Below are 26,394 nucleotides of genomic sequence, written 5' to 3'. Positions count from 1 at the left end.
TATTATTTTTTTGAAATTTATCGGGCCGGGACGGGTTGCCCGCATGCCTCTTTTTTTTGGGGTTGAACCGGGCCCAAAAATAAAAGATCCAAATCCAAGATACTGGGCTGGGCTTAGGCCCGAACTTTACCGTGCCGAAACAAACCGGGCCCGCCGCAAGCTTCAGAGGGACTTCGGGGTCCCTCGGACCATTTTTACGCCCCTGCTCTCAACCAAACACACATAAATAAATAAGTAAATAAATAAATAAATAAAACGTGAGGCTTATTTAGCTCTCATTAACCTGTCTTCTGTTGGGTCAGTTTTCTACTCGTTACTCTCCTCCTCCAAGTTCCGACTTCTTGTATCTTCCAAATCCAGCCAACACGGAACGACCGCAAGCAAAGCATCCGGTGAGTCCTCTCTCTCTCTCTCTCTCTCTCTCTCTCTCTCTCTCTAACACACACACACACACACACTCCTAATGGAAGAAACTTTTCCCTGATTTTTGTGCCCTACTTTTCTTTGCCCTAATTTCTTTACCCAAGCGGTCCAGTTGACATCTACTTCTCCACAAATGGGACCTTTTGTTTTTGTTTTTGTTGTAATTAATTTGATTTGTTTTGATTGATGTTACAAATTCTTATTTTTTGAATATTATGTATAAACACAATCTAACCCCTCGCAAAACAACCATTAGCAGGTACCAATTGGGTGATTTTTTATTTTTTTTCCCATCTTTTTTAAAGTTTTAAGCAATCGTGCAGATTTTTATTTTATTTATTTTTATTTATAATATTTTAGCAATGATGAATATTGTGAAGAACTAGTTGTGAAACCAAATGGGTGATCAATGAATGAATGATAACTTTGTTGTATATATAGAAACAAACATTTTTGTATGGTATGACAAAACCCCAAACTTTCAAAAAATATTTAACTTTTTTATGTTTAATACTAATTTAAAAAATTATTATTATTATTATTATCTTATTGTTGTTGATTACAAAAAGAAAAAGTTCAAGATTGTGATTAATGGGGTCCTGAATCAATTTCCTGGCTCTGTCTCCCTTAATCTAATAGCATGTAATGAAGATGCTAGTAAAAATGATACTACATTCTAAAATTTGTATTTGGTAATTAATCTAATTGCATATACGAGACGATAAAGTGTAGACACAATGGTATCATAAAGTAACACTAATATCTATTTCAAATTTTTTGATGTAATTACTAATTAGAGGGACGGTTTCCTTATCGGATCTTGAAAATATCGAAAAGCTTTGCTGTTCTAGCAACATATTATTTGCACATCTCAATGGATTGTGAATTTGTGTGGATTGTTGATAATAAATTCATGCTCTCTAGAAAGTATATTTTAATCTATGTAAGTAAATTTTAGCTATTATATGCGCAAGTAAACTGTGTATGGAATATGGATACCAGCAAATAATTTTTTTTTTTTTAGTATTTACTAATTGTTTCTTATAGTGATCTGAAACCCGTCTTCTTTTTCTGTATCATGTATATGTGAGTCGAGTAAATTGAGCTTTTGCCTTTCTCCAATTGTCAGGTATCGGCAGTTTGGTGTTTGTGTACAAATTAAGCAAATGGTACACAGTTGGGCTGAGTGCAAAGCTAGTTTGTCTGTGTGTATTTTGCTTTGACATTGAAAATTTGCCATAATTACAATAGACATGGAATCTTCAGAATCAAGGCGTGAGAGAAGTATTGAAATGAGGGATCAAGATGACTCTCATGTGAGAGAAAAGTGGGAAGGAGGATATGATGATTTCGAAGAAAATCGCACAGAGAAGTCGAGAGACACAGGTAAGCATCGGAGTAAGGAGAGGAGTAAGAGCAGCCGAAGAGAAGAGAAGGATCATAGAAGTAGAGACCGAGAAAGGTCAAAGGCTAGTGATGTCACAAAAGACAGAGAGAGAGCAAGTAAAGATTTGGAGAAAGATCGAGCAGCAACTAAAGATGGGAGAAGTAGAGATGATCAAAACAAGGATAGGACCAAAGATAAAAGAAGGGAGAAAGATTATGATTGGGATAAGTACAAAGATAAAGAGCGTGATAAAGATAAAGAGCGTGATAAAGATAAAGATCGTAAGGATCGAGGGAAGGAAAGAGACCGGGATCGAGAAACCGAGGCAACGGAGAAGGATAACGAGCGAGCAAGGGAGAAGGAGAGGTCAAAAGAGAAGGGCAAAGATAGGGATAAAGAAAGAGATAAGGCAAAAGACAAGGAAAGGGAAAAGGAGAGAGACAAAAATAAAGATCGAGATAGGGAAAGGGAGATTGACAATGACCGAGATAGAGATGTGCTTGAGACAGAGAAGGGAAAGGAGAGAATCAGGGAGGAGAGGGAGTCAGGTCAAGATAAAGAGAGGTCTAGAGAAAGAGATAAGGTGGGTCGGAAACACCGGGGTGAAGGTCATGATAGGGGCAAGTATGCAACAAAGGATGATACTGTAAAATTAGACCGTGAAGATGGCCTGGATGGGGATATAACTACCCGGGGGAAGGGTTCTCATCATGAAAAGGATGACATTAGGTCCACTAAGTATCAACAGAGTGTTGAGGGAGGAGAATCCAGAGGTTCACACCCATCAGCTTTGGAGCTTGAAGAGCGCATTTCAAAGTAAGTAATGCTTCCTTTGTGCATTAGTTTTTATTTTTGGGTACTGTCAGGCTGTTTTAAATTTGATATTGTCTCTATTTACCTATTCCTTGACCTTTATACTGTTGAAAATTCTCAGATTTTTAAAAGTTAGATGTTGATTTGCTTCTGGTTATGTTGCATATCTGAAAAATGAACACTTTGGATAAAACTACATGCTTAAAGTTAATGGTGTGTTGCAATTCCAAACTTTAACGCTATTATGCTGATAGATAAGTAATAATATATTCTTGGAACCAGATGTTTGTATAACAAAGAGAATTAAGAGATTCTATTGTAGAAGTTATGCCCATAGAAACAACATAAAAGAAAATATTGGAACAACAATTGCTTTCATTGCTAGTTTCCTCCATTGGTGTGTAAATTTCCTTCAGTAATATGGGAAAATCAAAATTGAGATGTTCTTCATACCAATAGATAGAATACATTGTACCGGGCATGCTCATAGAATACTAATGCCCATTTATTCCTAATTATGTTGGAAGAGCGCAACAACGTCATTTGTATCACTAGTTCTAGTCTCTTGTTGACATGCCTCTTTATTTGTTAATTTATTTCCTAGAATAGTTAATAAAAAAAACTTATCTGCTCTTAAAAAGAAACACATTGTGGAGAATGCTATGGTATGGGGGTGTCTTATGGTGCATGAAGCTTTTTTGTGCCAACATCATGGATTAATGGTGGAAGTGGGTAATAGGGTCCTCTATATCCAAAGACCTACACTATCTAGGAAGAATGTAATTGTGTCGTGAGTTACCCATAGACCCGAATTGCTTCAATGTGTTGTTGTAATGACATTTTCACCAACGTCATTTTAAATTGCATTGTGTCGTGCGGCTTCTTATAGAGCAATCTTCTTGTTGTTTATGTTTTAAGGTCCCAAAATTGCAAATCGGTGAATGATTTGAGGTGTTGGCCTCTTGTCTCCCAATAATGGTTGCCAGCCTAGGGTATAGAGAGAGTACAAAAGGAATTGTTGTTGCTCTGTAATGTTTTTGGTGTATCCTCTACTTTTAAGTGAAGGAAAAGGATACTAAAAAGGTTTTCACTGTTGTGATACATATATTTTTTTTTGATGAGTAAAATATGATTACAATGAACAAGGATCAAAGAGGCTGTTGGAATCCTCTCCCTCCCCACAACGCCCCTTGTTTGGATATTTTTTAATTAATGACCATTTACAATAGGTTTTTCTTAATTAAAAAAATCAAGTTGGAAGTCAAAGGCAAGGGATATAGATGGACACGAAACAAGATTTTTACCAAATAAGAATTTTTTTGATGCTCTTGACATAGGCTTATATTTTTAATTGTAATCTTGATCAAACATTTGCCTCTAGAAATGCCGAAGTTGGCAAAAATTGAGGTAATATCCTTGCTTCTTGTCTAAATTAAATATTTTTTATTCTTATTAATAGAATTTTCGTGATTCTTCATTACAGCATTTGCTATTTTTAGTAGAGATTTAATCTATTCCGCTTTCTGAGGAGGTCCCTCCCGACGAAGTTTCTCCTAGTGTGTATGGTGTAGTAGTGGTTAAAGATGCTTTAGTTTAGTAGTTAGTAGTTTGTTATTTTTATTGGAGATTTAATCTATTGAGTTTTCTAAGGTGGTCCCTTGCTAATAAGTTTTTTTTTGGTGTGTATAGTTTAGTATTGGCTGAAGATGCTCTAGTGGTTGATTGCTCAAGTCAAATGGGTAGTTAGTAATTTGGGATGTTTACTTATATGGACATGTCCATGATTTTGAGGTGCGGTCAACTTTGGATTTTATGGAAATTCTTTGTTGGATTGATAATGCTAGGAGTGAATTGGACGAGGTTCAAGTGTTGATTCCAAGTCAATGAAGTTTGAAGTTAAAGCTTATTATATCTCTTTAATAATACATTCCCTTGGAAAGGTATGTGCATAAGTACCATGAAAATATAAATTTTAATGTGTTCAAAAAAAAAAAAAAAAATATTTATTATATATTATATATTTTCAAATATACAAATAGCTTATTCAAAAGAAATAAAAAAACAATATAACACTATTTAAAATTAAAAAGTCATATATATAGTTTTTCTAACGTAAACATCAAGATATCATTCACATAATGCAATTGCATTGAAAAGAATGCAAAACAACTGTAAAACATTGAAATACACATGATATATTCATCTTGTGAATGTTTCAAAATATATTTGAGATGTGTTTGTGATTGTCTTTTTTAGTGACTTTTTTGTTGATTTTTTTTCGTGTTTAGTGAACTTAAATTAATTTAAAAAAAAGATTTACAGTTGTAGGTTTGACTAGACAAACTAGAAAATTAATAAAAAATAAAAAAATTTGGGAAAAAGTTCATTAAAGAAAAAAAAGGGGCTTTTTTTGGCCACAAATTTGACGCAAAAACCACTAAAGCCAAAAAAGTTCAGAAAACGATGTGTCCTTTATAGGTGGATCCCAAACTCACCCTTGGAGTGCATAAATTGCATTCCAAAGAAGCAGGGCATTGTTGCTTGAAGCGATTAAGCACATAGGTTGTGTTCAAAGGGTTCAAAGTGCCATTGAAGTGTATGTAAAGTGTCTTATATTATGAATTTAAAATTTTAATTATGACGCATTGAATATGTGTTGGACACACTTTTAGGACTGTCTCTAATGTATCGTGTCCGAAACGGTGACAAGCCTTCTCCATAGAAGTGTTTGTGCTTCTTAGATATTTGCCTATTAGGAAATCTAAAGTACCTATCAAGATGACATTTTGTTATTGTTTTTTATCATTTGTGAGCGTGTGTGGAGTCAATAGCCCGTTGCAAAATTTTGATGATTGACAGCTTGTCAGCTATACTGTTGTCTATACTGTTATGTAAATCCTACAAGTCAGTGGTGTGAACAACAAACTGAAGTTTTGTCATCATAATTTCTAATGCCAAAAATTGTTCCGATAGAAACTATTTGTCACATTTGTTTCAATTATTCCTATGATCTATCTATAACTGTTTGGGCGAATTTGTAAAAAAATAAAGACTACACAATGACTCTACATTGCAAACTACCAAGTTTCCCACTCATTCTCATTAAAAGCCATGTTTTGCAACTACATCATCATTAAAAGCTGTGTTTTGTGCACGCATCGTGTGTGCAAGGTTCTCTAGTTTGTAGAAAAGTGAAAATTAAATCCCAAGTTGATGTTTTCTTGCAAGGAAGTGGTACAATTTATGGATCATCTGCTTATTCAGCCGGTGAGTTGTCGAATCTATTCCTTTCTTTGCTTGCATTAGGAATGTGGAAACTTTATATTTAATGTGGTGTATTTGGGGAGAATCCATTTCCTATAGTCATTTTTGGATTTGGTGAAGATATGATTTCTTCTTTTTCTTTGTTTGTTTATTTATTTATTATTTTAAATAAGGGTTTGTGGGTTTTAGTACATGTTAATCTGCTTGGATGTGCCCCTATAGGTACTGCTTATAATATAGTTTAACTCAAAAATTATGAATTGATTTGACAAGGCCATTAAAAGGTGACTCTGGTTTTAGTATTGAGGTGCCATGTTTGAGATGTAGTCTTTATGTAGAGAGTAGGAAATTTGATTTGGCTTGTTGTGAAGATATCAAAATTTTTACTTCAATTAGTGTAAAGTCTTTTACCCTCATCATATTGACATCTTGGCACCTTTTCTTGGACTAGGAAAATTATGTGTGATATGATTTGTTGATGATTTGGCCTTGGTCCATAACGCTAGAATTAGTAGCATACGCCTTGCATTGTTGCAAGAGTCTTTCTGCTTTGAGATACTTGTAAATTAGCCATCTTGTTCTATAACTTTAACAACATTTTGAAGTGGCTTTCAAGTGGAAATCATGCATTGACTGTGTCTATAATTAGCATATCTATTAATTATTTCGACTCTGTGACTTTCAACTTGTAGTAATTCTGTGGCCTAGTATAATTAACATATCTATTGATTTTCAGATGTGTATTTGTATTATTTTTGGATATCTAGGGTATTCTCATGTTTTTAACTCAGTTATGTACTTGGCTTATCTCAGTTGTGCATATTGGCTTCGCTAAAGAATGATGTGATTGGAGAGTACCTCCTTCTTGCATATATCTTATCATAATCAATTTTGCAATTTTTGTTGTTTGAAGTAGTGGAATGCTAGTATGAAATAATATTTTGGAATGTTCTTTTATTTTTTTGGTGATAAAAAGGTAACTACATTTGTGCTTAGGGAACCTTATTCACATATTTGTTTAGGAATTCAGGTAAAGGGGCTTGTATTTATTTCCTTTTCTTCTTCTACATCTTAAACCTTTTATTTTTTATATTTAGGATGAAGGAAGAAAGAATGCGTAATAAATCTGAGGGAGTACCTGAAATTTTAGCATGGGTTAATAAGAGCCGTAAGCTCGAGGAGAGAAGGAGTTCTGAAAAAGAGAAGGCCTTGCAGCTCTCAAAGATTTTTGAGGAGCAGGTTAGTTGGTTTCCTTTGTGCTTCCTCTTTATTTTAGGTCTGAAGTGAACAATTGATCTTACATATAATTTTTCAGGACAATATCAACCAGGGAGAAATTGAAAATGAGGTGGCACCCCAGCATACTGCTCGTATGGTTCCTTTTCACTCTCATTATTATTGTTGTTGTTAGTGTGTTATTATTGTTATTGTTTTTCCAAAGCTTGTCATAGATGATTGATTTTTGGCATTGGATGCCACCTAGGAAGCACGGACACCTTGCTGAAGGCAGTGTACAGATGTCCGACACGTGTCAGACACCGACGCGGTGGACACATGTCGGACACTCTACCACAGTGTTTTAAAAGGCTCTAGGCGCACCGAGGCGATATGGTCTCCTATAGCCTAAGCGCGAGGCGAAGCGCCCCTCACCAAAGTGAAGCTCAAATAGTAGAAGAAAAGCTAAATTATAAAATAGGCAAAATTTTTAACATAAAAAAAATATATATAATTTAAAAAATCATAACAATTTTCGATAACCTCTAAACATAACATTCAATCTTCTAAAAATTAGAAATATAATATCCAACAAGAGATATAAAGCATAGCATTCAATCTTTTATCACTTTCTGCTCTCTTTTGACCACATTTGGTCATTTTATATTAAAGATTTTTGAATCCCTATAGGTATGCCCACAAAAAAAGCACTTAATCGACAATTGGAGTAGAAAAATAGGTAAAGTCCATGAAGCCTGCGCCTTGTGCCTCGAAAAAAAGCCCTCGCCTCAGCGCCTAAGTTGCGCCTCGCCTCGACCTGTTCGAAGCGCAAGGCTGTGCCTCATTGCGCCTCGCGCTTAGGCGTGCGCCTAAGCACCCCTTTTAAAACACTGCTCTACCAGACATGTCCCTTTTTTTTTTTTTGAATTTTTTCATCCAGACATGTTTTTGACATGTAAAGACACGTTGGGACACTCTATAAAAAATAAAGCTTGAAAAATAGAGAGGTGGATTGAAGCCCTAACCCGTTGGAAACAAGAAAGAGAGAGAAAGAGATTGAGAGAGAGAAAGCCCTGACCTGTTTTTCCTTTCTTCTGTTCTCCATTCTTCCCCTGTCTTCTTCGTTTTTCTTCCTCTGCTGCCTTCATTTTTCTTCCTCAGTCTGTCGTCTTTGTTTTCTTCCTCTCTGTTTCCTTTGTTTTCTTCCTCGCTCCCTTCTTTGTTTTCTTTTCTTTACCAAGTTCGTGGAAACCAATGTTGATCTATTTTAAAATGGTATATGAAATAAGTTTGTGGGCCCACTAAAGATTTGTGTCACCATTCCACGAAGCCTCCATCCCACTAACCTCAATATTGCATTTACCTTCATACATCTTCCATTGTAATATTATATATGCATAATATTTTGATATTAAAATACTCCACACCAACACAAATCTTTTGGGTATTGTGTTTATTAATTTTATTATTATTGTAATTTTATAAGAACCTATATTTGATTCTTAAATATGGCATTGACTTTATATTATTTTGTATTTTTAGTTATCTTCTAATGATTTTTATTTTTATTTTTATTGACATATAATAAATAAATAAAATTTATACATATTGAGCGTGTCCCCAGCGTGTCGTATCCCTCATTTTTTGAAAATTTGCGTGTTCGCGTGCCCGTGTTGTGTCCTGTGTCCATGTCCATGTTCATGTTCGTGCATCATAGGATGTCACATTTAACTTGGATCAATTTGTTGTTACATGGCATGGCATTTGAGCACACGAGTTGGTGGTTTAACATGGATTCATCACTTCAACACTGAATTAAGTAGAATGAACTCATGGATATTTCTTTAAATTTTAATAATATCTTACTCCTATCAATTGTAGAACATAAGACTGCCCAATTTCCTTGAGATATTCAAACACAACTTTGAATAACTCATGTCAAGAATTTGTTTTTCATCAATGTTGTTGGAATTGTTAGGTACATGATGTGTATCGTATGAAAAAAGATGCATATTGTGAACTCATATCTTTAGTGACTTGAATCATGAGATATGTTTCCGTATGATATAGTATCTCAACGTGTAGCGCATGATTAATTGAATGTTACCTTGTCCTTCATCTTTGTCTTTGTTAAAGGAGTTTTGACACTATCATTCACCTTGGATGATAATCATTGAATAATCACGAACCATTTTCTTAGACAATTCCATACAAAGGAGACCCAAATCGAGATAAAAAACTTGCATGAAAAATGACTCCCATGCTCCATTTGCTACTAGAAATTTAATTATTCTCATGGATCTATTTCGGGGGGAAGAAACAAAGACTTTACACGTACGGTTGGATTTGAGTTTATTCTGTGATTTGAGCCAAAAAGCTTGTTTGGACAATAATAATAAACCCTCTAACAAGTATGTTTGAGACTACTCATATCCAAACAAATCCAAAAGAAAATATTTAGTTGCAAATCATGCACTAGATGGACCAACCTATCAGATTCGATTAGGAAAAATAAATGATTGTCTTATTTTTTGATGTTTGCAATGAAATGTCATTTATCTCTTGTTATATTAAATTTTTCGATTTTCTTAATTTCTTATGAGTTAGATATGAGATTTTTAATTTTTCTCTTTGACCAATTTGTAAGTTTTTAAGAAATAAATTTTTATGTCATTTATTATATGATTTAGTATTTTATTCTTGCAATATATGTTAGTTTATCTTATGATATTCTTTATGATGCACACAATCCTGTATTCTGCACTCACAGTATTGCATTCTAAAATCTCTCAGTGAGAAAAAGTTTGTGATGATGAACTTCATTTGCATAAAGTTTCCCACTGTTTTATGCATGTTTTTTATTTTGTATGTTCTTGCAACTTAAAAGTTTCAGTTTCTTAGTATCACTCAATTATGTTCACTTTGGTTTTGAACAGAAGACTTAGCAGGGGTTAAAGTTCTTCATGGGCTTGACAAAGTAATTGAAGGTGGGGCAGTTGTTTTGACACTCAAAGATCAGAGCATACTTGCTGATGGTGACATCAATGAAGGTAAACAATTTGTTCATAGCTGCTTCTTCCCCCTTCCCTTCTGCCCTTTTTCTTCCTCCTCTGTTGTGGCATATTTTTTTGCTTCAGATGCCATATGGTGATATGACATCGTATATAACAGAGGTGGACATGCTTGAAAATGTGGAAATTGGAGAGCAAAAGCGGAGGAATGAGGCTTATAGTTCTGCAAAGAAGAAAACGGGGATATATGATGACAAGTAAGACTAAAATTACTGTTAACACTATCTGTAAATGTACTTCAGATAACCGACTCCCCTTTTTGTTCATTGTACAATTTTAGGTTCAACGATGAGCCAGGTTCTGAAAAGAAAATACTCCCAAAATATGATGATCCAGTTGTGGATGAGGTTATATTTTTTTTTCTTAGTATTTGTAGAAATGCTGGGTTTGGTTATTGTATTACCTTTTGTACTTAGCTGCGGTTTACTTCTCCAGGGGATAACTCTGGATGCAAGTGGTCGTTTCACCGGCGACGCAGAGAAGAAACTTGAGGAGGTATTTATTCTTGTTAATGTTGTAGTTTATGAATGTCATTAAGGAAAAAATTTGTTTTGTTATCTTATTGAAAGTGCGTGTTCCTTTGCCAGCTCCGAAGAAGGATACAGGGTGTTCCGACAAACAATCACTATGAAGACCTCAACTCATCTGATCAAATTAAATCAGATTACTACACTCACGAAGAAATGCTTCAGTTTAAAAAGCCCAAGAAAAAGAAATCATTGAGAAAAAAAGAGAAGCTGGACATAGATGCACTTGAAGTGGAAGCTGTCTCTGCTGGATTGGGAGTTGGAGATCTTGGTTCTCGGAATTATGGGAAGAGGCAGGCCATTAGAGAGGAGAACGAGAGATCTGAGGCTGAAAAAAGAAGTAATGCATACCAAGCTGCATATGCTAAAGCAGACGAGGCATCTAAAGCACTGCGACTGGAGCAAACTATCACTGTTAAAACAGAGGAAGATGATAATCCAGTATTTGGTGATGACGATGATGATCTACGCAAATCATTAGAAAGAGCAAGAAAATTTGCACTTAAGAAGCAAGATGAGGCTTCCACATCCGGTCCTCAGGCTATTGCATTCCTTGCCTCTTCAACAGTCAGCAATTCAACTGCAGATGACCAAAACTCTGCATCTGGAGAGACACAAGAAAACAAGGTTGTCTTCACAGAGATGGAAGAATTTGTCTGGGGACTTCAACTCGATGAAGGTATGCTTTCCATGGTCTGTTCCAATGAAATTAAAATTAAGTAGCATTACTTTTAGTTCATGTTTGGTATCACTTATAAGTTAACTTTTATGATTTTAGCATTTTAGATTACTAGCTTAAAAGGCTTAAAATGAGTTGTAAGTATGTTTGGTGTATTGATAATCTGTAAAAAAAAAAAAAAAATTGAGCTTGTTTGGTTAAATAAGTTGTGATATATGTTTTTTATTGTGCAAATATCTATAATACTCTCAAAAGTTATAATTAGGAAAAAAAGAGATGGGGCTCTTTTAATCCCAAGGAGGGGTTGGCCGAGCGGTAAAGACTTGAGGATAAGATCTAAAGTCTTGAGTTTAAGTCACCCCAAGGGGCCATTGGAGCTTTGCCTAGTTGTTAACTTCAAGACCTTGTGATTAGTCGAGGTGCGCGCAAACTGGCCCAGACATCTAGTTGTCAAAAAAAAAAGAAAAAAAAAGATTGGGCTCTTTTGTCCACATTTATCTAAGGGTTTCAAATAAGCTGAAAAAAATCTACAAATTGTGTAGCTTAAGAAAATCTCATTTTTTGTTGCCAAATTAGCTGAAAAAGTCAAGTAAGGTATATTTAAATTTGCAACCGAACACCACTCAATTTTTTTTTAGCAAAAAAACTAATTAAGGCCTCGTTTGGGAACAAATTTTTTTATTAACTTTTTGGTTTTTTATGAAAAGATGTGTAGAAAAGTAGAAAGAGTGATGTGACAACTTATAGTGGCTTTTTGACTTTTTGGCTAAAATAGTTACTCCCCAAACTAGGCCTAAGTTAACATGTAAGTGCTACCAAATGGGGTCTTACCACATTTCTAGAGGTAATAGTAGTATATGTGTCAGCTATCCTGTGGAGTGTTGCTGTTTGGAAACTTCCAAATAAGCCAAATTTTTTTTGAGGAACTTTTTTTGTCTTTAATGACATTTTTTCAAAATTTTGTCAATTTGTTTTGCTTTTTTGGTTCGTCAAAAGTTTTTTTCTTTTGAAAATTCCACAAACCCCCCCCCCCCCCCCCCCCCCCCCCCCCCCCCCGCATCCACCCAAAAAAAAAAAAACTCAACAATTTTTGGCTTATTTGTCTTTTCTAGACTCTTTTTTTGAACTTTTTAAATTTTTTTTATAAGTTTTTCGGTTCGTCTCGTCGAGTAGAATCTAGAAGCATAAAGCTTTTTTGAATTTTTTTTAAAAAAGTTCACTAAAGACAAAAATAAGCCAACAAAAACGTCATCAAAAGAGCAAACCCCAAACACAAATGTCTCTCGATCCTAAAATTAGACCCAATCAAACGGGATTAATTTCATTAAATTCCATGCTTTTCAATGTTGTATGTTCTTTAGTATATAACTGTCAGATGGTAGCCATATTTTGCATCTAGGCAGAAATATGGTTGGGAGTTATTTGGAAGTAGCCCAGCTGCCCGGGAGTAATACTATTCTTCCACCATTTACACTCCTAATGTCAGTATCTGGTAAACTTTTGAATGTATTACAGTTTTTGTTTTATTGTAACTCAAAAGGTTTCTTGACATCTGGTCCATAGATGTTCTGCAAGTAAAATGCTATATTCTTTGTTGACTCCATATGCAGATCCTTAGACTAGTTTATAATGGGTCTTGTTAAGCAAGATTAAAAGGATTTTACATTCTTCATTGTACTCACTTTTATTTTATGCAAAATGTACAATCCTTTTAAGCTTCTTAATATGTGCCTTAAGGGCACACGTTAGCAAAATCCACATATAATATATATGTTAATTTCTGAATTACTGATGTATACTGTCACTTTTGCTCTTTCAGAAGCCCATAAGCCAGATGGTGAAGATGTTTTCATGGAGGAAGATGTAGCACCAATAGCCTCTGATCAAGAAATGAAAGATGAGGATGGTGGTTGGACAGAGGTAAATGATACCGACAAAGAGGAACCCACTGCTTATGAGGATAAAGAGGAGATAGTTCCAGATGAAACGATTCACGAAGCAGCTGTGGGGAAAGGGTTATCTGGTGCTCTTAAGCTGCTTAAAGAGCGAGGATCACTGAAAGAAACTGTTGAATGGGGTGGCAGAAACATGGATAAGAAAAAAAGCAAGCTTGTTGGCATTTATGATACTGATCGGCAAAAGGAGATACGAATTGAAAGGACAGACGAGTTTGGACGAATTGTAAGTAATCTCTTTGCAAAGAAGCAATTGCTTCCATTTTAAATGTTTTAGCATTACAATTAGGTGTAATGTGCATATGTAGCACCTCACATTCAATTGATACCATGAAAGAGAAGAGAATTAATGGATAAAAGCTTACTTCATGGAGTGATAATAAAAATTTGATCAATTGTATTCTCAGCCATGTGTGCCATGACCCAATTTGTCACACTAATCAGTGTGTTTGGTTTCAATTTTCTAGAAATTGAGTTTTTTTTTTTTTGTTTTTCGTGTTGTTTTTAGTGAATAATTTTAAAATTTTAAGTAATTTATTTATTTTTTATTTTTATTATTATTTTTTTTAACTTTTTAAGATGCACCTTACTTATATGTATACCAAACCAAACCAAACTAAGCCTTAAGTCCCATCAAATGGGGTCGGCTACATGAATCCTTCTTCTCCACGCGGCCCTATCAAAGGCCATTTCATTAGTCAAATTAAGTAGATTCATATCTCTATTTATAACGCTAGTCAACGTTAATCTAGGCCTACCCCGTCCCCTAACACTTCCATCTACCGTTACAGCGTCGCATCTCTTCACTACTGCCTCTGTTGGTCTCCGTTGAATATGACCAAACCATCTCAAACGATTCTCTCTCAACTTATCTTCTATCGGTGCTACTCCTACCCATTCTCGAATACACTCATTCCTAATTCTGTCCTGTCTAGTCTTACCACACATCCACCTTAGCATCCTCATCTCAGCCACACTCATCTTATCTACATGTTGTTTCTTAGTTGCCCAACACTCCATCCCATACAACATAGTTGGTCTAATAGCTGTTCTATAAAACTTACCTTTTAGTCTAGTGGGTATTCGTTTATCGCACAATACCCCAGACGCACTTCTCCACTTACACCATCCCGCCTTAATCCTATGGGCCACATCTGCATCAATCTCTCTCGCTGTTGTGATAATCGACCCTAAATAACGAAAATGTTCACTCTTACGCAGTTCTTGGTTCTCAATCTTCACTTCTCCTCTGCTTTCATTGTTACTGTTACTAAATTTACACTCCATGTACTCTCTCTTAGTTCTGCTTATCCGAAATCCTTTAGATTCAAAAGCTTTTCTCCAAATCTCCAACTTTGTGTTAACTCCTTCTCTAGTCTCATCCACTAACACAATATCGTCTGCAAAAAGCATACACCATGGCACGTCATCCTGAATATTTATCGTCAACTCGTCCATAACTAAAGCAAAAAGATAAGGACTTAAGGTAGATCCTTGGTGTAACCCTACAGTGATAGGAAATTCATTTGTTTTTCCAGCTAGCGATCTAATAGTGGTCACCACCCCTTCATACATGTCCCTAATCACGTCAATGTAGCCTTTTGTCACCCCTTTCTTCTCTGACGCCCACCATATTAAGTAGTAAAATATTTTTGAAAAAATATTTTAAAAAATTAATAAATATACAAAAATATGAAAAATGTACTGAATTTTCATATATATATATATATATATATATTTATATTTTTGGTATTTAGTGAATTTTTTAAAGATTTTTTTCACCAATATTATACTTTTTAAAGTGTATTTATGTTAGGTGTGTCTAAATATTAAAAAAATTGCTTAAACATTTTTACCAAGTATGTAGGCCACTATATTGATTTTAACTAGAAGTTGAAAGTATCATCTATTGTGAGGGGGTGTTTGGGAAGTTGGGTTGGAGGCTAAAATAGCTAATAAAGGCAAAATAGGCTAAAATAGTCAATAAGACAAAATGTTACATCCAAATTATAATCCAACCATTATCCCAAACACAGACTCTTTTAGTCAGGCTAAAATAGTCAAAAAGCCAACTAAAATAGCCTATTCTCAAACGGGGTCATATATATATATACACACATTTGGATTCATGTTCATAAGGGATCTGATGGGAATTATTACATGCTAGCTGTTAGGCTACCTAACACAGCCCTCCTCCTTTGTCTGGGCATGTGACCGGCTGTATAAAAGATTAATTGAGCATGTAGCCCTTGAATGGAGAAAAAAGATTAATGTAGCCGACCCTACTTGATTGGGACACAAGGCTTAGTTTGGTTTGGTATATATAAATTTGACTAGGGATGTGTGATATTGTATTGCTATAGCCAAAACACCCCAAGGGTGCAAGCCATTCAAAAGGATTGAAAAAAGCTCAAATATAAAATCCACAAGTAGAAAAGGATTCACATAAAGATCCTTTACACCAAAAAAATAAAAATATGCAGGAGATCTATCATAAGAGATCCATATTGTGTTTATTAGTCCTCCTAAATCCAACTCCTCAAAAGTATGCCTATTCCTCTAGGTTGTCCCTATTCCACTGCCACATCAAGCATGGACAAAGCAAAGCAACCATAGATCGGCAGTAGCGAGTCTAGTAGAAAATGAACAATATTGTTTATTATACAATAGTCTAGATCATAGTTTCGTCTGTGTCGTGCTTAGCATTTAATCTTTTACACAATTAGTCCCAAGCTTGGATAATGAGGGTTGTGTGTGAGCATAAAAATCCTCGTTAGATCCTTTATGAACATGAATCCTAATTTGACTATGTGAGTAAAGACCAAGGCAGCTTAGTATATAGCCCTTGACAGAGCAAAATAGTGAAAGAGGATTCATGTAGATGATCCTACAGGAGTGGGACACAAGATGTAGTTTGGTTTGATTTAGTCTTGATTGCAGTTAGAGAGAAAAGTATGGTAGCAAGTTGCTACTAGTTTTCATTCTATGAAAATAAAACAAGCTTTGATGTTTGACATAGGTAGGAGGAGCATAATGTATTAGGTAGGAAAGAAAAAAATGTGGTGACTTCAAAAGTTCTATTTTTGGAAATGGATTCTCTTCATCTTGGCATCCAACTGGAGAGGTGTTGTTGGGTTTGGTGGGCTCACCTTGAGGTCCACCTCAGTGATCTGGATTGTTCATTTTGTATGGTCCATTTATCAGATGATCCATGCAAAAAACCAGGTTGGTTGGGCATCGCTAGCTATATGATCAGATTTCATTTTAAAATTTGGAAAAAAATGGATGTTAAGTATGATTTTGGAAACAAACCATCCATTTTTTATAAAGACAAATGTGATAAGATCACGTGGCTACTGATGTTTGATCATCTTATGTTTTGCATGGTTGCTTTATCCAATTGATGCTACAAGATGAACAATTCGGATCACAAAGATAGGTCTTGAGATGGGTACACCAAAGCCCAACAACACCTCAATTGGAGAGGAATCCTTTCCCTTGATTTATTTATTTATAAAAATAATCCGTCTGAATTTGTCATGAATCCACTTGTTTATTTGGAAGTGTTAAATGCTACAAAAAGTCTGATATGGACTTTTCTGGAGAATAGATTTTTCCTTGTGACATAATTACTATCAAATGTTGACTGTTAGTCATGGAGACTTCTAGAACCCTGAGTGGCTAAATAGCTGCTCTTTGGAACTGTACTTGGCTTGTTGCATTTATGGTTTCACATTTATGTTTTGTGAATTCCTATGCTAGTTTGGTTTCATAATGTTTTCTAGGATCCAAAACATAATAATGATCAGTAAGCCATATTTTATGATTCATTGAGGTTCTTTGTTTGTGTTTACCAGTTGACCCCAAAGGAAGCTTTTCGGTTGATTTCACACAAATTCCATGGGAAGGGGCCTGGGAAAACGAAACAAGAAAAGCGCATCCGTCAATACCAAGAAGAACTGAAGGTGAAGCAAATGATGCCTTCAGATACGCCATCGTTATCCGTAGAGAGGATGAGGGAAGCTCAAGCTCGATTGAAGACACCCTACCTTGTTCTCAGTGGGCATGTCAAACCAGGGTATGTTTTCTTTTTGCTTATTTGCTTATTTGTTTATTTGTTTATTTTTTGTTGGTTGCTAATTTATGTGCTGAAATTTAATGAAATGAAAGTATATTTGTGGATAGCACGATCTTCATGATTGGGTGATAATGGACTTTTTTGTGTGTGGTTGTATTGGGTGAAGGGGGTTTGGTTATGTGTCAAACGTGGTTTGAATGGGTTGTTATGGGTGTGGGGTCAATGGCCCCTGCCATTTCTCCCTAACATTCCATGCTTTACCATATGTATTGGCAATTGTAGCCATGTATAAATTTTGCCACTGAATCATGGCTGCTTTTGGTAATAAAATGAAGTAGGCATGATCGCTCAAATAGCTAATGGTAATTTCCTGGTACCAGAATGGCGGTGGATGAACCTTCTTTATTGGGTCTTGTCTGGAACTTCCCCATAACATTCAATTTGGGGTTTTAGGGGCTTTTCACTAAGAAAATGTATGCTGTGCCCACCCGTGAATGTTATCAGGTTCTTTATCTAACCTGGGTCTTGTTTTATTTCCCAGCCCCAAGTTAACTTCCATATGGATAGCCTTATTTCACCTAATAACTTGAAGGAACGAGGTAAAATTCAGTTTTTGTAGAGCTGGTGCTGGCATTTGCCAAACCACTTTTTAGCAATCTGAGCTGAGTTCTTTTGCAAGTTTGGATTTTATAATTGAGTTGTTGAGCAGATCAACATGCTTGATCTATCCTGCAGCTATTGAAATTCCCATGGCAGTATAACAGAATGCTGGTCCTTGTTGCAATCCCACTTTATTTATTTTGTAGATGATTGTTCATTTGTTCTAGGAATTTCTTGAATCCTTCAACCTGATTATCTATCATAAATCCAATTTTAAGGATCAAGTACACCAATTTTGGATTCTAAATGATAGTGATGTGGAATGGTTATTAAGAAATCTGTTCGACTATCTAATTGATCCCAAAACCAGAATATATGGAGAATTGATCTAAAACAGAAGATCAAAAAGTTTCAAGAAGATTAAGAAGAGAGAACACAATGGTCATGACCCTAATATCACAAAAACAGCCAGTCTTACACTCAAATAATGTTGTCTTAAAGCTGATCTAAAGTTATTACATAAAATCCATTAATATAGGCAACATAGAAGACCCTAATTAAGGTTACCAAAAATTCAACACTAACCTAATAAATATCTAAATTAAAATAAAACTTATAAATAAATAAAGTTACAAAATCATCAATATTTGTTTATCCAACGCCTTTCTGTTCCGCATCAGATAAGTTTCTGTTTGTGTAGCGTTAAATTTTGTGGCAAGATGTGGTGCAAGGGTGGTTACCACATGTCTCTGTGTGTTTGTGTTTGTTAAAGTAAATAAGTTCATTGAAAAACAACCTTGAAAAGTTTGTACATAACCTGTGGGAATTCCATGCCATTCTGTCAACAGAACTAGGACTTTTAAATGATGAAGCTTAACTAGGATTATGTTTGATGTCTGTAATGCAGATATCCTTCTCACTGCAATCTTCCCAATTTATTTACTTTGCTTGACCTTACATTTTATTTTAATTGATTGCAGTCAAACTAGTGATCCAAGAAGTGGTTTTGCTACAGTTGAGAAGGACCTTCCTGGTGGCTTGACGCCCATGCTTGGGGACAGAAAGGTCAGTGTAGCTTTTCATGTTCTGTACTTTCATGTCTCAAAATCTGTGTGTGCATACATGGATTGATTATGTACAGATTGGTGTAGACTTGTGGCTTGGATGCATTGTGGTTTGCATTTCGTTCTTCTAAATTAAGTGGAAAGCATCATAAGCCTTATTGTTGATAAGTCTTATTTATATAAAATTATTTCCCATCATCAATTTCTAAGATTAATAGTTTAATTGCATTTAATGCCTGCTATGTCTTGGGGTGTTTGTCATATTATTAGGAAGTTATTCTAATTTTCGAAAACCAATGTGGTGGATACCACAGATGCAGTTGATTTTATATAGTACCTGCACCATTTGCAATTAGTGGTCTGAAGTCTGTTTGAATTGGCAGGTTCATGTTGCTTATAATGCAGTATTGGTTGTGTTGGGGTTTGTATATCTTGACCAGATTATAGTTGGATCTGAGTTTTCGGTTGTAGTGGAACTGAGCAGTTTGTCGGATTGGGAGCAATTGATGCTGCAGTAGTTGTGTTCAATGAAATGATGTTTCTGGCTTGGGTCTGTGTGTGTGTTATATGCTTGTATGTATTTGGAAAACTGTGTTTGTATGATAAACTTGAATGACACGCTTCCTAACGTTCATAATTTTTCATCATATGATTGCCTATAGGTTCTTTACTAGTAAATTAAGAAGTACGGATACGGACACGTGACACGACATTGACATGTTGACACAAATTTTCAAAAAATTACATGGAGGACGTGCAAAATATTTAATTTTATATATTTATTATTATATATCATATGTAAGGGTTAATAATTATTATATGTCATAGATATGAATATTTAAACGAAATATAATAATTTTTGAAGTCCAAAAAAAGATAATAGATATAAATTTACATTAAATGTTGAGAAGTGCCTTGTTGTGTCATGTCAGTGCCTAACGTGACACGTAAGCAGGACGGTTAGGGACAGCGCTGTGAGAACGGGACAGTTGGATTTTGTGGGTTTTTATTGTGATTCAAGCTGAAAAGTAATGAAAAATTAGGGCATTTACTAATATATGGAAGAATTAGGGTTAGGGGCTTAATGTAATATGCTCGAAGATTGAATTTGAGGACTCTTCTGGGTACTTACTGTGAACAGTACCCGTGAACAGTATTTTGGGCTGTTAAAAGTGCTGAAATAAAAGAGGGAAAGAAAGAGAAGAAAAAGAAAGATGCAGGAATCACTCTTAGAATCCCTTAGGCATCATATCTAGGGTTAGGGTTAGGGTTAGGGTTAGGGTTAGGGTTAGGGTTGCATCACACAAATCCAAAGAGGCTTCAAAGCTCTCAAAATTGTATAAAATATCAACTCCCTCTCTTCAATTAGAAGTATTACATGAATTTATGTAGACTTGAGACTTCCTAAATCAACTATAACAAAAAAACAAGAAATTATTAAAATATTTTTGACTTCTAAAACCAATTTAAAATTAAATAAGAAATATAAATAAGACCCAATTAAATAACTTGACCCACAAGATGATCCATGGGCGACGCTTACCAGTGTTGTGAAAAGCGCGCCTAGGCGCCAGGCGAGGCGAGGCGTACCCTTTGCGCCTGTACAGGTCCCAGGCGAGGCGACTTGAGCCAGGTGACAGAGGCGCAAGGCGCACGACTAGGTGCGCTTGATGTATTAGCAGCTTGATCTGATCTAACGACTTCGACTGTGGACCTCGATTCCTCGATTCGACTTCGACTTTGCAGTGACTTCGACTGTGGACCTCGATTCGACTTCGCACAGGTATGCTTCGATTCGACTTCGACTGTGGACCTCGATTCCTCGATTCGACTTTGACTGTGGACCTCGATTCCTCTTCGACCTCTTCTGGTCTCCTCGATTCGATTTCATTGGTTTTTTTTTTTTTTTGCTTCGACTTCTTCTGGTCTTCTTTGGATCTCACTCTCTTTCTCTCTCCCCTTCTTCTTCTTCTTATGGCTTCCATTCGACTCTGTTTTATTTTATTTTATTTTATTTTTTTATTATTATTTTTCAATTATGTTAGGAAAATAAATAAATAAATACAAATACAAATACAAAATAAATAAATATAAATACAAATACAAATACAAAATAATAAATAAATAAATACAATGCTACTGGTCTTTTTTTCCCCTTTATCTGTTAGGGGAAAAAAAATAAATTCTGTATTTATTAAATTCTGTATTTATCTGTTAGGGGAAAAAAATAAATTCTGTATTTATTAAATTCTGTAGTTATCAGTATTTAATAAATTCTGTATTTATCTGTATTCCATTTTTCAGGTTGAGCACTTCCTAGGGATAAAGCGGAAGTCCGAGCCCGGAGACATGGGTCCGCCAAAGAAGCCTAAAACATGAAGCTTCACGTAGGAGAGATTTCCGGCTGGATGTCATGCAATTTATGGAAGGCATTCAATTTGGAATGGAATAGGTATATGCTGGTGAGCGACCATTAATTGTCTGTTTCTCCATTGCTGTAGTGTCAGGTTGGGTTTTGCAAGAGTCACAGACAAACATAGCTTGCTTGCTGCTCTAGGTGCCGACATAAACATAGCTCTCTCTCTCTCTCTCTCTCTCTCTCAACCAACCCACCCTAGATTGCGCTTGTTTAAAATTTTTCCTTGCCTTTTGCATTCGACATAAACAAGAAGAGTGTAATTCAAATTTTGGAGAAAATAATTTGCCAATGTATTTTGCAGCTGAGTCAGTCTCCAGTACCAGCTTTCCAGCTTGGTGTTTGTTTGAATATCTTTGATGGGGACCAAACAAAGCCCTTCTCTCTCCTTGGATTGGATAGAAAGAAATTTTTTTCCTTGGCAAGTTGGGTTGGGTTGGTTCTGTACTGGGTAAGAGCAGCGTGAATAGGTCCAATTATGATACACTAACATTGGTTTTGATGCACCTTGCTCTAAATTTTTTATTATTTTTTTTGTTAATATGGCAAATAGGATCAGTTGTTGCAGTAGTAAGAGCGACTCCAACGGTATTCTTCATTTTTTACTAGTTAAAATATAAAAAGATAAGTCTTTTTGTTTTTTTACCTAGTTACTTTTTTATTTGTGATCCAACGTTACTCTTTATCTTATGGGTAAATTAAAAACACCCCCTCGAGGTTTGAGGAAAATACAGATTTCCTCCCGAGGTTTGAAAAATTATATTCCACCCCCTGAGCTTTATATTTTCATAACAAATTGTCTCCTGAGGTTTTTATTTTCATACAGATTCCTCCTTAATTTGTTATGCAAATTTGATCTTCGGGGGGCAATTTGTAATTTTTCAAACCTCAGGGGGAATTTATATTTCCACCAAACCTCGAGGGGGGTGTTTGTAATTTGCCCTTATTTATTTATTTATCTACATAATATATTTAAAGAGTTTTCCAAAACTCTTGAAGTGTAATTAGGCTAGAAGATTTTTGTTAAAATAACTATTGTAATAGATGTCCGTTCAAGAGAGGAAAATAAATTAGTGATAATAGTCAATATGTCTTTTTTTAAAGAATTCGTTGGAAATGCTCTAATTAATCAGATAAGTAGAGTTAATGAAGGTGACTGTTTATTTAAAAAAATGTTTGTCTTTTTCACCAAATGTAAAATATGTGGACAACCACTAGCAAAAGAATGGGTGTAATTAATAATAAGTTTCTTCACAAGTGGTAAATTAGTTGAGTTGGTGAAAATTGTTGAACGCGAAGCAGCATTACGTTGCACTATGAGTTGGTTTGTGAAATGACATTTTTAGTAGTATTCTAGGAAAAATGATTTTTCCCCTGATTTTGAGCCCCTCGAACACCCTGAATGGAGAAAGAGAGAAAGAGAGAAAGAGAAGAGGGAAGAGAGAGAGAGGGCCCCTCCTCCGCTTCCGCCGCCGCTGATCGATCGCAGGTCGATCGGCCGATCGTCGCAGCAGCTCGTCGCAGCCTCGCCGTCGCCTCCGCCTCTGCCTCTGCCCCGCACTCCCCGCCTCTGCCCCCCGCCTCTGCCTTCGCCCCCTGCCCTGCCTCCGCCTCCGGCCCGATTTTGTTGGCCCCTCCAGTTTTTCTCCTTCTTCTTCCTCCTTCTCTTCTTCTTTCTTCTTCCTTCTCTTCTTCTGATTTTCTTCTTTTGAAAAAAATAAATAAATAAAAACGACGAAACGACGTCGTTTTTGAATTCGGGGGGATTCGGGGGCCTTTCTTTCGAGCTATCAATCACTTCTGTTTTTTTTTTTTTGGTTAAAATATGAGGTGAAAAAATTAAAGTATTTGAAAATGTCTTTATGCCAAAAAAAACTCTCTTCCTAGGGTCTGAATTGTCTGCAGTCGATTTTGTGAATTGGACAATGTTATTTCGGCCTGTGTATGAGTTGAGTTTCGTTTCGTTTCGATAACCTAAAATTCATCTTATTTTGTTTGGACTAGTTTTTTGAGAATTGTTTTTATTTTTTGTATTTTTTATTTTTACTATTTTTTTTTAATATTTAAGAATTTTTTTTTTCTACTTTTGTAGATGCATCTAATCTTGATGAATCTAAAAAATAAAATATTTGTGAAAAAATATTTTAAAATTTTAATAAATACAAAGCTGTACTGATATATATATATATATATATATATATATATATATATATATATATATTTTTGTATTTTTCATATTTATTGAATTTTTTAATTTTTTAATTTTTTTTCACGAATCTGATTTTTTTTTTATCAATAGATAAAAGAGTAATTATAAATATAAGAAATATTTATATCATCAAATAAATCACGAGCTCACGATAGTTAGTTAAAAAATCAACAAAGTGTAACAATTAATAAACGAACCAGCCCAAGCCCAATACAACTACTACTAGTTACATAAGCTCACATAATAGGGAAGAAATAAATGGGCCATTAACCCTTTTGGTTTTTTTTATTCACAAATTAAATAATTAGGTTGCTAAATACCTTTTATGTTGAAATTTAAAAAAATAATAATAATTAAGAAAGCGTATTTACGTTTTCATCATAATTTTTTTTAAGAGAAATTTATGAGAAAATCTTTTTTCAAATTTTCATATTCTAATAAGCCTTATTATTTGGACATTTGATTTACCAAATCCTAATTCTCATATTTATGATATTTTATGGACAATTTTAGCTTTACAAATATTTTTTAAACGCTTAACAATTTAGTGATCTGAACATTCATATTATACAGTGTGAATATTCGCATTGACGTGTGAATGTTTACATTGACAGTGTGAATGTTTATATCACAAAACATTCACGTTAATAATGTGAATATTATTATTAGGGATATTTTGGTAAGTATGTCACCCATAATACTTATTGAAATATAAGAAAAATAATTTAGATTTAATGGAACATAAATAGATATAGAAGGATTTATGAAAAAATGTCCCTTTTTTAAATAATTAATACAAAACTGAAACGTGTTTTGTAAATATATTTTCATCATAAATTTTTTGTTAAAATAATTAATAGAAAGCATGTTGAAATAGAAAGCGTATTTCGTAAATACAATTTTATTTTTAAAAAAATATTTAATAGCGTTGAAATAGAAAGTTTATTTTGTAAATATTTTTTTTTTAATTTACAACATACACTTTCAATATAATTTTTTTAAAATAAAACGTGTTTTCTTACAAATAAATCTTTTATTTATGTTAAAAACACGCTTTTAGTTTTTTTTTTTAGTTTTTTTTTTTTTATGCTTTGCATTTTATTACTGTTATACACTTTTTTTTTTATCCACGTCTCTCAATCACCCTCATTCATCTCTCTTTCAACATAATTTTCTTTCATATTGAGTGCTTTCAGTTAAATTTTTTTTAACGCTTTGCATTATAAATATATATATATATATATATATATGTATTAAAATTGTATTGACAAAACACACTTTCAACATAATTTTTTTAAAAACATTTTTATCATTTTATTATCATTGCTTTGAACATAAGTTTTTGTCGATTCCATATTGAAAGCGCATTTTTAAATTATTTTTGGTAATAGTTGCAGCATTTTATTACCGTTGTTTTCAACCCAATGAAAACGTATAAAAGAAAAAAAATAATAAATTTCAATTTTGAGAAAAGGAAAGAGAACGATCAAAAAAATTTAAAAAAATTATTGTAATGATGAAATTTTTTTTATCAACAGCAGTTAAAAACAGAAACAGAGCGATGAAAGAAAAGAAACCCCTAAAATCTAAAACGGAGAAAAAAATATATATAATAAAAACGTACTTATAAGATATGTTTTTAGTTTTTTATTTGAATTTTTTTTTAAAATAAAATAAAATTATGATGAAAACGTAATAAAAACGTACTTGCGTTTTGTCCCATTTCGAGAATTAAATTTCAAAGCAATCTAATTATTTAATTTGTGAATAATAAAAAATCCAAAAGGATTAATAGTCTGAAATAAACCACCACAAAAAGTATCAAACTCCTCTTCATATGAGTTGAATTCGAGATCTTATACCACAAAGAGTGTTACATAATCACTAGGCCAAATGCAGAAAACATCAATCCTGATGAAAGGTTTAAAAAGGTTTTTTAAAAAAATAAATAAATTACTTAACATGGCTCAGCCTCCGTTTGGGAAGTGGGTTGGCTTTTTGGCTTTTTAGCTTTTTTGGCTATTTTAGCCTGGGCTAAAAAGCTTGGTTTGGGAAGGGCTTTTTGGCTTTTTGGCTTTTTTGACTTTTTTTGTGAGAGAAGAAAGTAATGATTATAGGTTGGATGTGATGTTTTGTTTGTTATGGCTAAAATAGCCTATTTTGTTTTTTGTGGCTAAAATAGCCAAAAAAGCCTGAAAAAGCCCTTGCCAAACACAGGCTCAACATCCTATAATTGAAACCCATTTTGTTATCCCCCTACATAGATCAATTGCTATGCTACAACAAAACATGATTTAGTCACTCGAAATTCTATGTCACAGTATAATGCATATGTCCACTCTTGGTTGTTAAATCTCTCTCTCACCTTGGCACATCCGGTTTCATTTGGCAATGACACATTCTAGTTAAAATAAATAAATAAATAAAATCATTAAAAAAATCATATAAATGAATTAAAGAACTCTTCTTTCTTTTTTCTTTTTTTTTTTTCAAAACTATAAGATATTAATTTATTAGTAAAATTAAATTATAACAAAAAAAATCACCGCAGCTCTAACCTCTGACCTTCCCTCAGCACACTTAAAATGCCAAAAAACCCAAAAAACTAAACACTTTATTTCTCCTCATTTTACCCAAAAAGCCACTAAGGACAAGGGTAGTGAACAAGTACAGAAAAAAGTTAACGTCTTGGG

General features: G+C 34.3%; 1 protein-coding gene across 2 annotated transcripts; it reads left to right on the top strand.

Moving 5' to 3' along the window:
* The first annotated feature begins 200 nt into the window (after nucleotides 1-200).
* DOT2 (SART-1 family) lies at nucleotides 201-21,825 on the top strand. Of its 2 annotated transcripts, none has more exons than XM_028197779.2 (13): nucleotides 201-392; nucleotides 1,553-2,626; nucleotides 6,985-7,126; nucleotides 7,203-7,257; nucleotides 10,039-10,152; nucleotides 10,274-10,370; nucleotides 10,454-10,520; nucleotides 10,609-10,668; nucleotides 10,761-11,379; nucleotides 13,199-13,560; nucleotides 17,192-17,412; nucleotides 18,993-19,077; nucleotides 21,381-21,825. In XM_028197779.2, the coding sequence occupies exons 2-13, from the start codon at nucleotides 1,677-1,679 to the stop codon at nucleotides 21,453-21,455; spliced, it is 2,847 nt and encodes a 948-aa protein (XP_028053580.2). In that variant the 5' UTR covers nucleotides 201-392; nucleotides 1,553-1,676; the 3' UTR covers nucleotides 21,456-21,825. The 2 variants fall into 2 exon arrangements, with proteins under 2 accessions (XP_028053580.2, XP_028053581.2); XM_028197780.2 differs by having other exon boundaries at nucleotides 231-392; nucleotides 10,042-10,152.
* Nucleotides 21,826-26,394: the final 4,569 nt, after the last annotated feature.

The sequence above is a fragment of the Camellia sinensis genome, chromosome 5, assembly GCF_055761805.1.
Source record: "Camellia sinensis isolate YWXY chromosome 5, ASM5576180v1, whole genome shotgun sequence".
Lineage (NCBI taxonomy): Eukaryota > Viridiplantae > Streptophyta > Magnoliopsida > Ericales > Theaceae > Camellia > Camellia sinensis.
The sequence above is the reverse complement of the archived record's forward strand: the minus strand, read 5'-3'. Positions and strand labels throughout refer to the sequence as shown.

Bases quoted from the DNA above. Each gene is read 5' to 3' on its own strand.
- DOT2 (XM_028197779.2), top strand. From the start codon at position 1,677: ATGGAATCTTCAGAATCAAGGCGTGAGAGAAGTATTGAAATGAGGGAT. The intron at 7,127-7,202 runs GTTAGTTGGTTT...ATAATTTTTCAG, and splicing joins CAAAGATTTTTGAGGAGCAG to GACAATATCAACCAGGGAGA. The intron at 17,413-18,992 runs GTATGTTTTCTT...AATTGATTGCAG, and splicing joins AGTGGGCATGTCAAACCAGG to TCAAACTAGTGATCCAAGAA.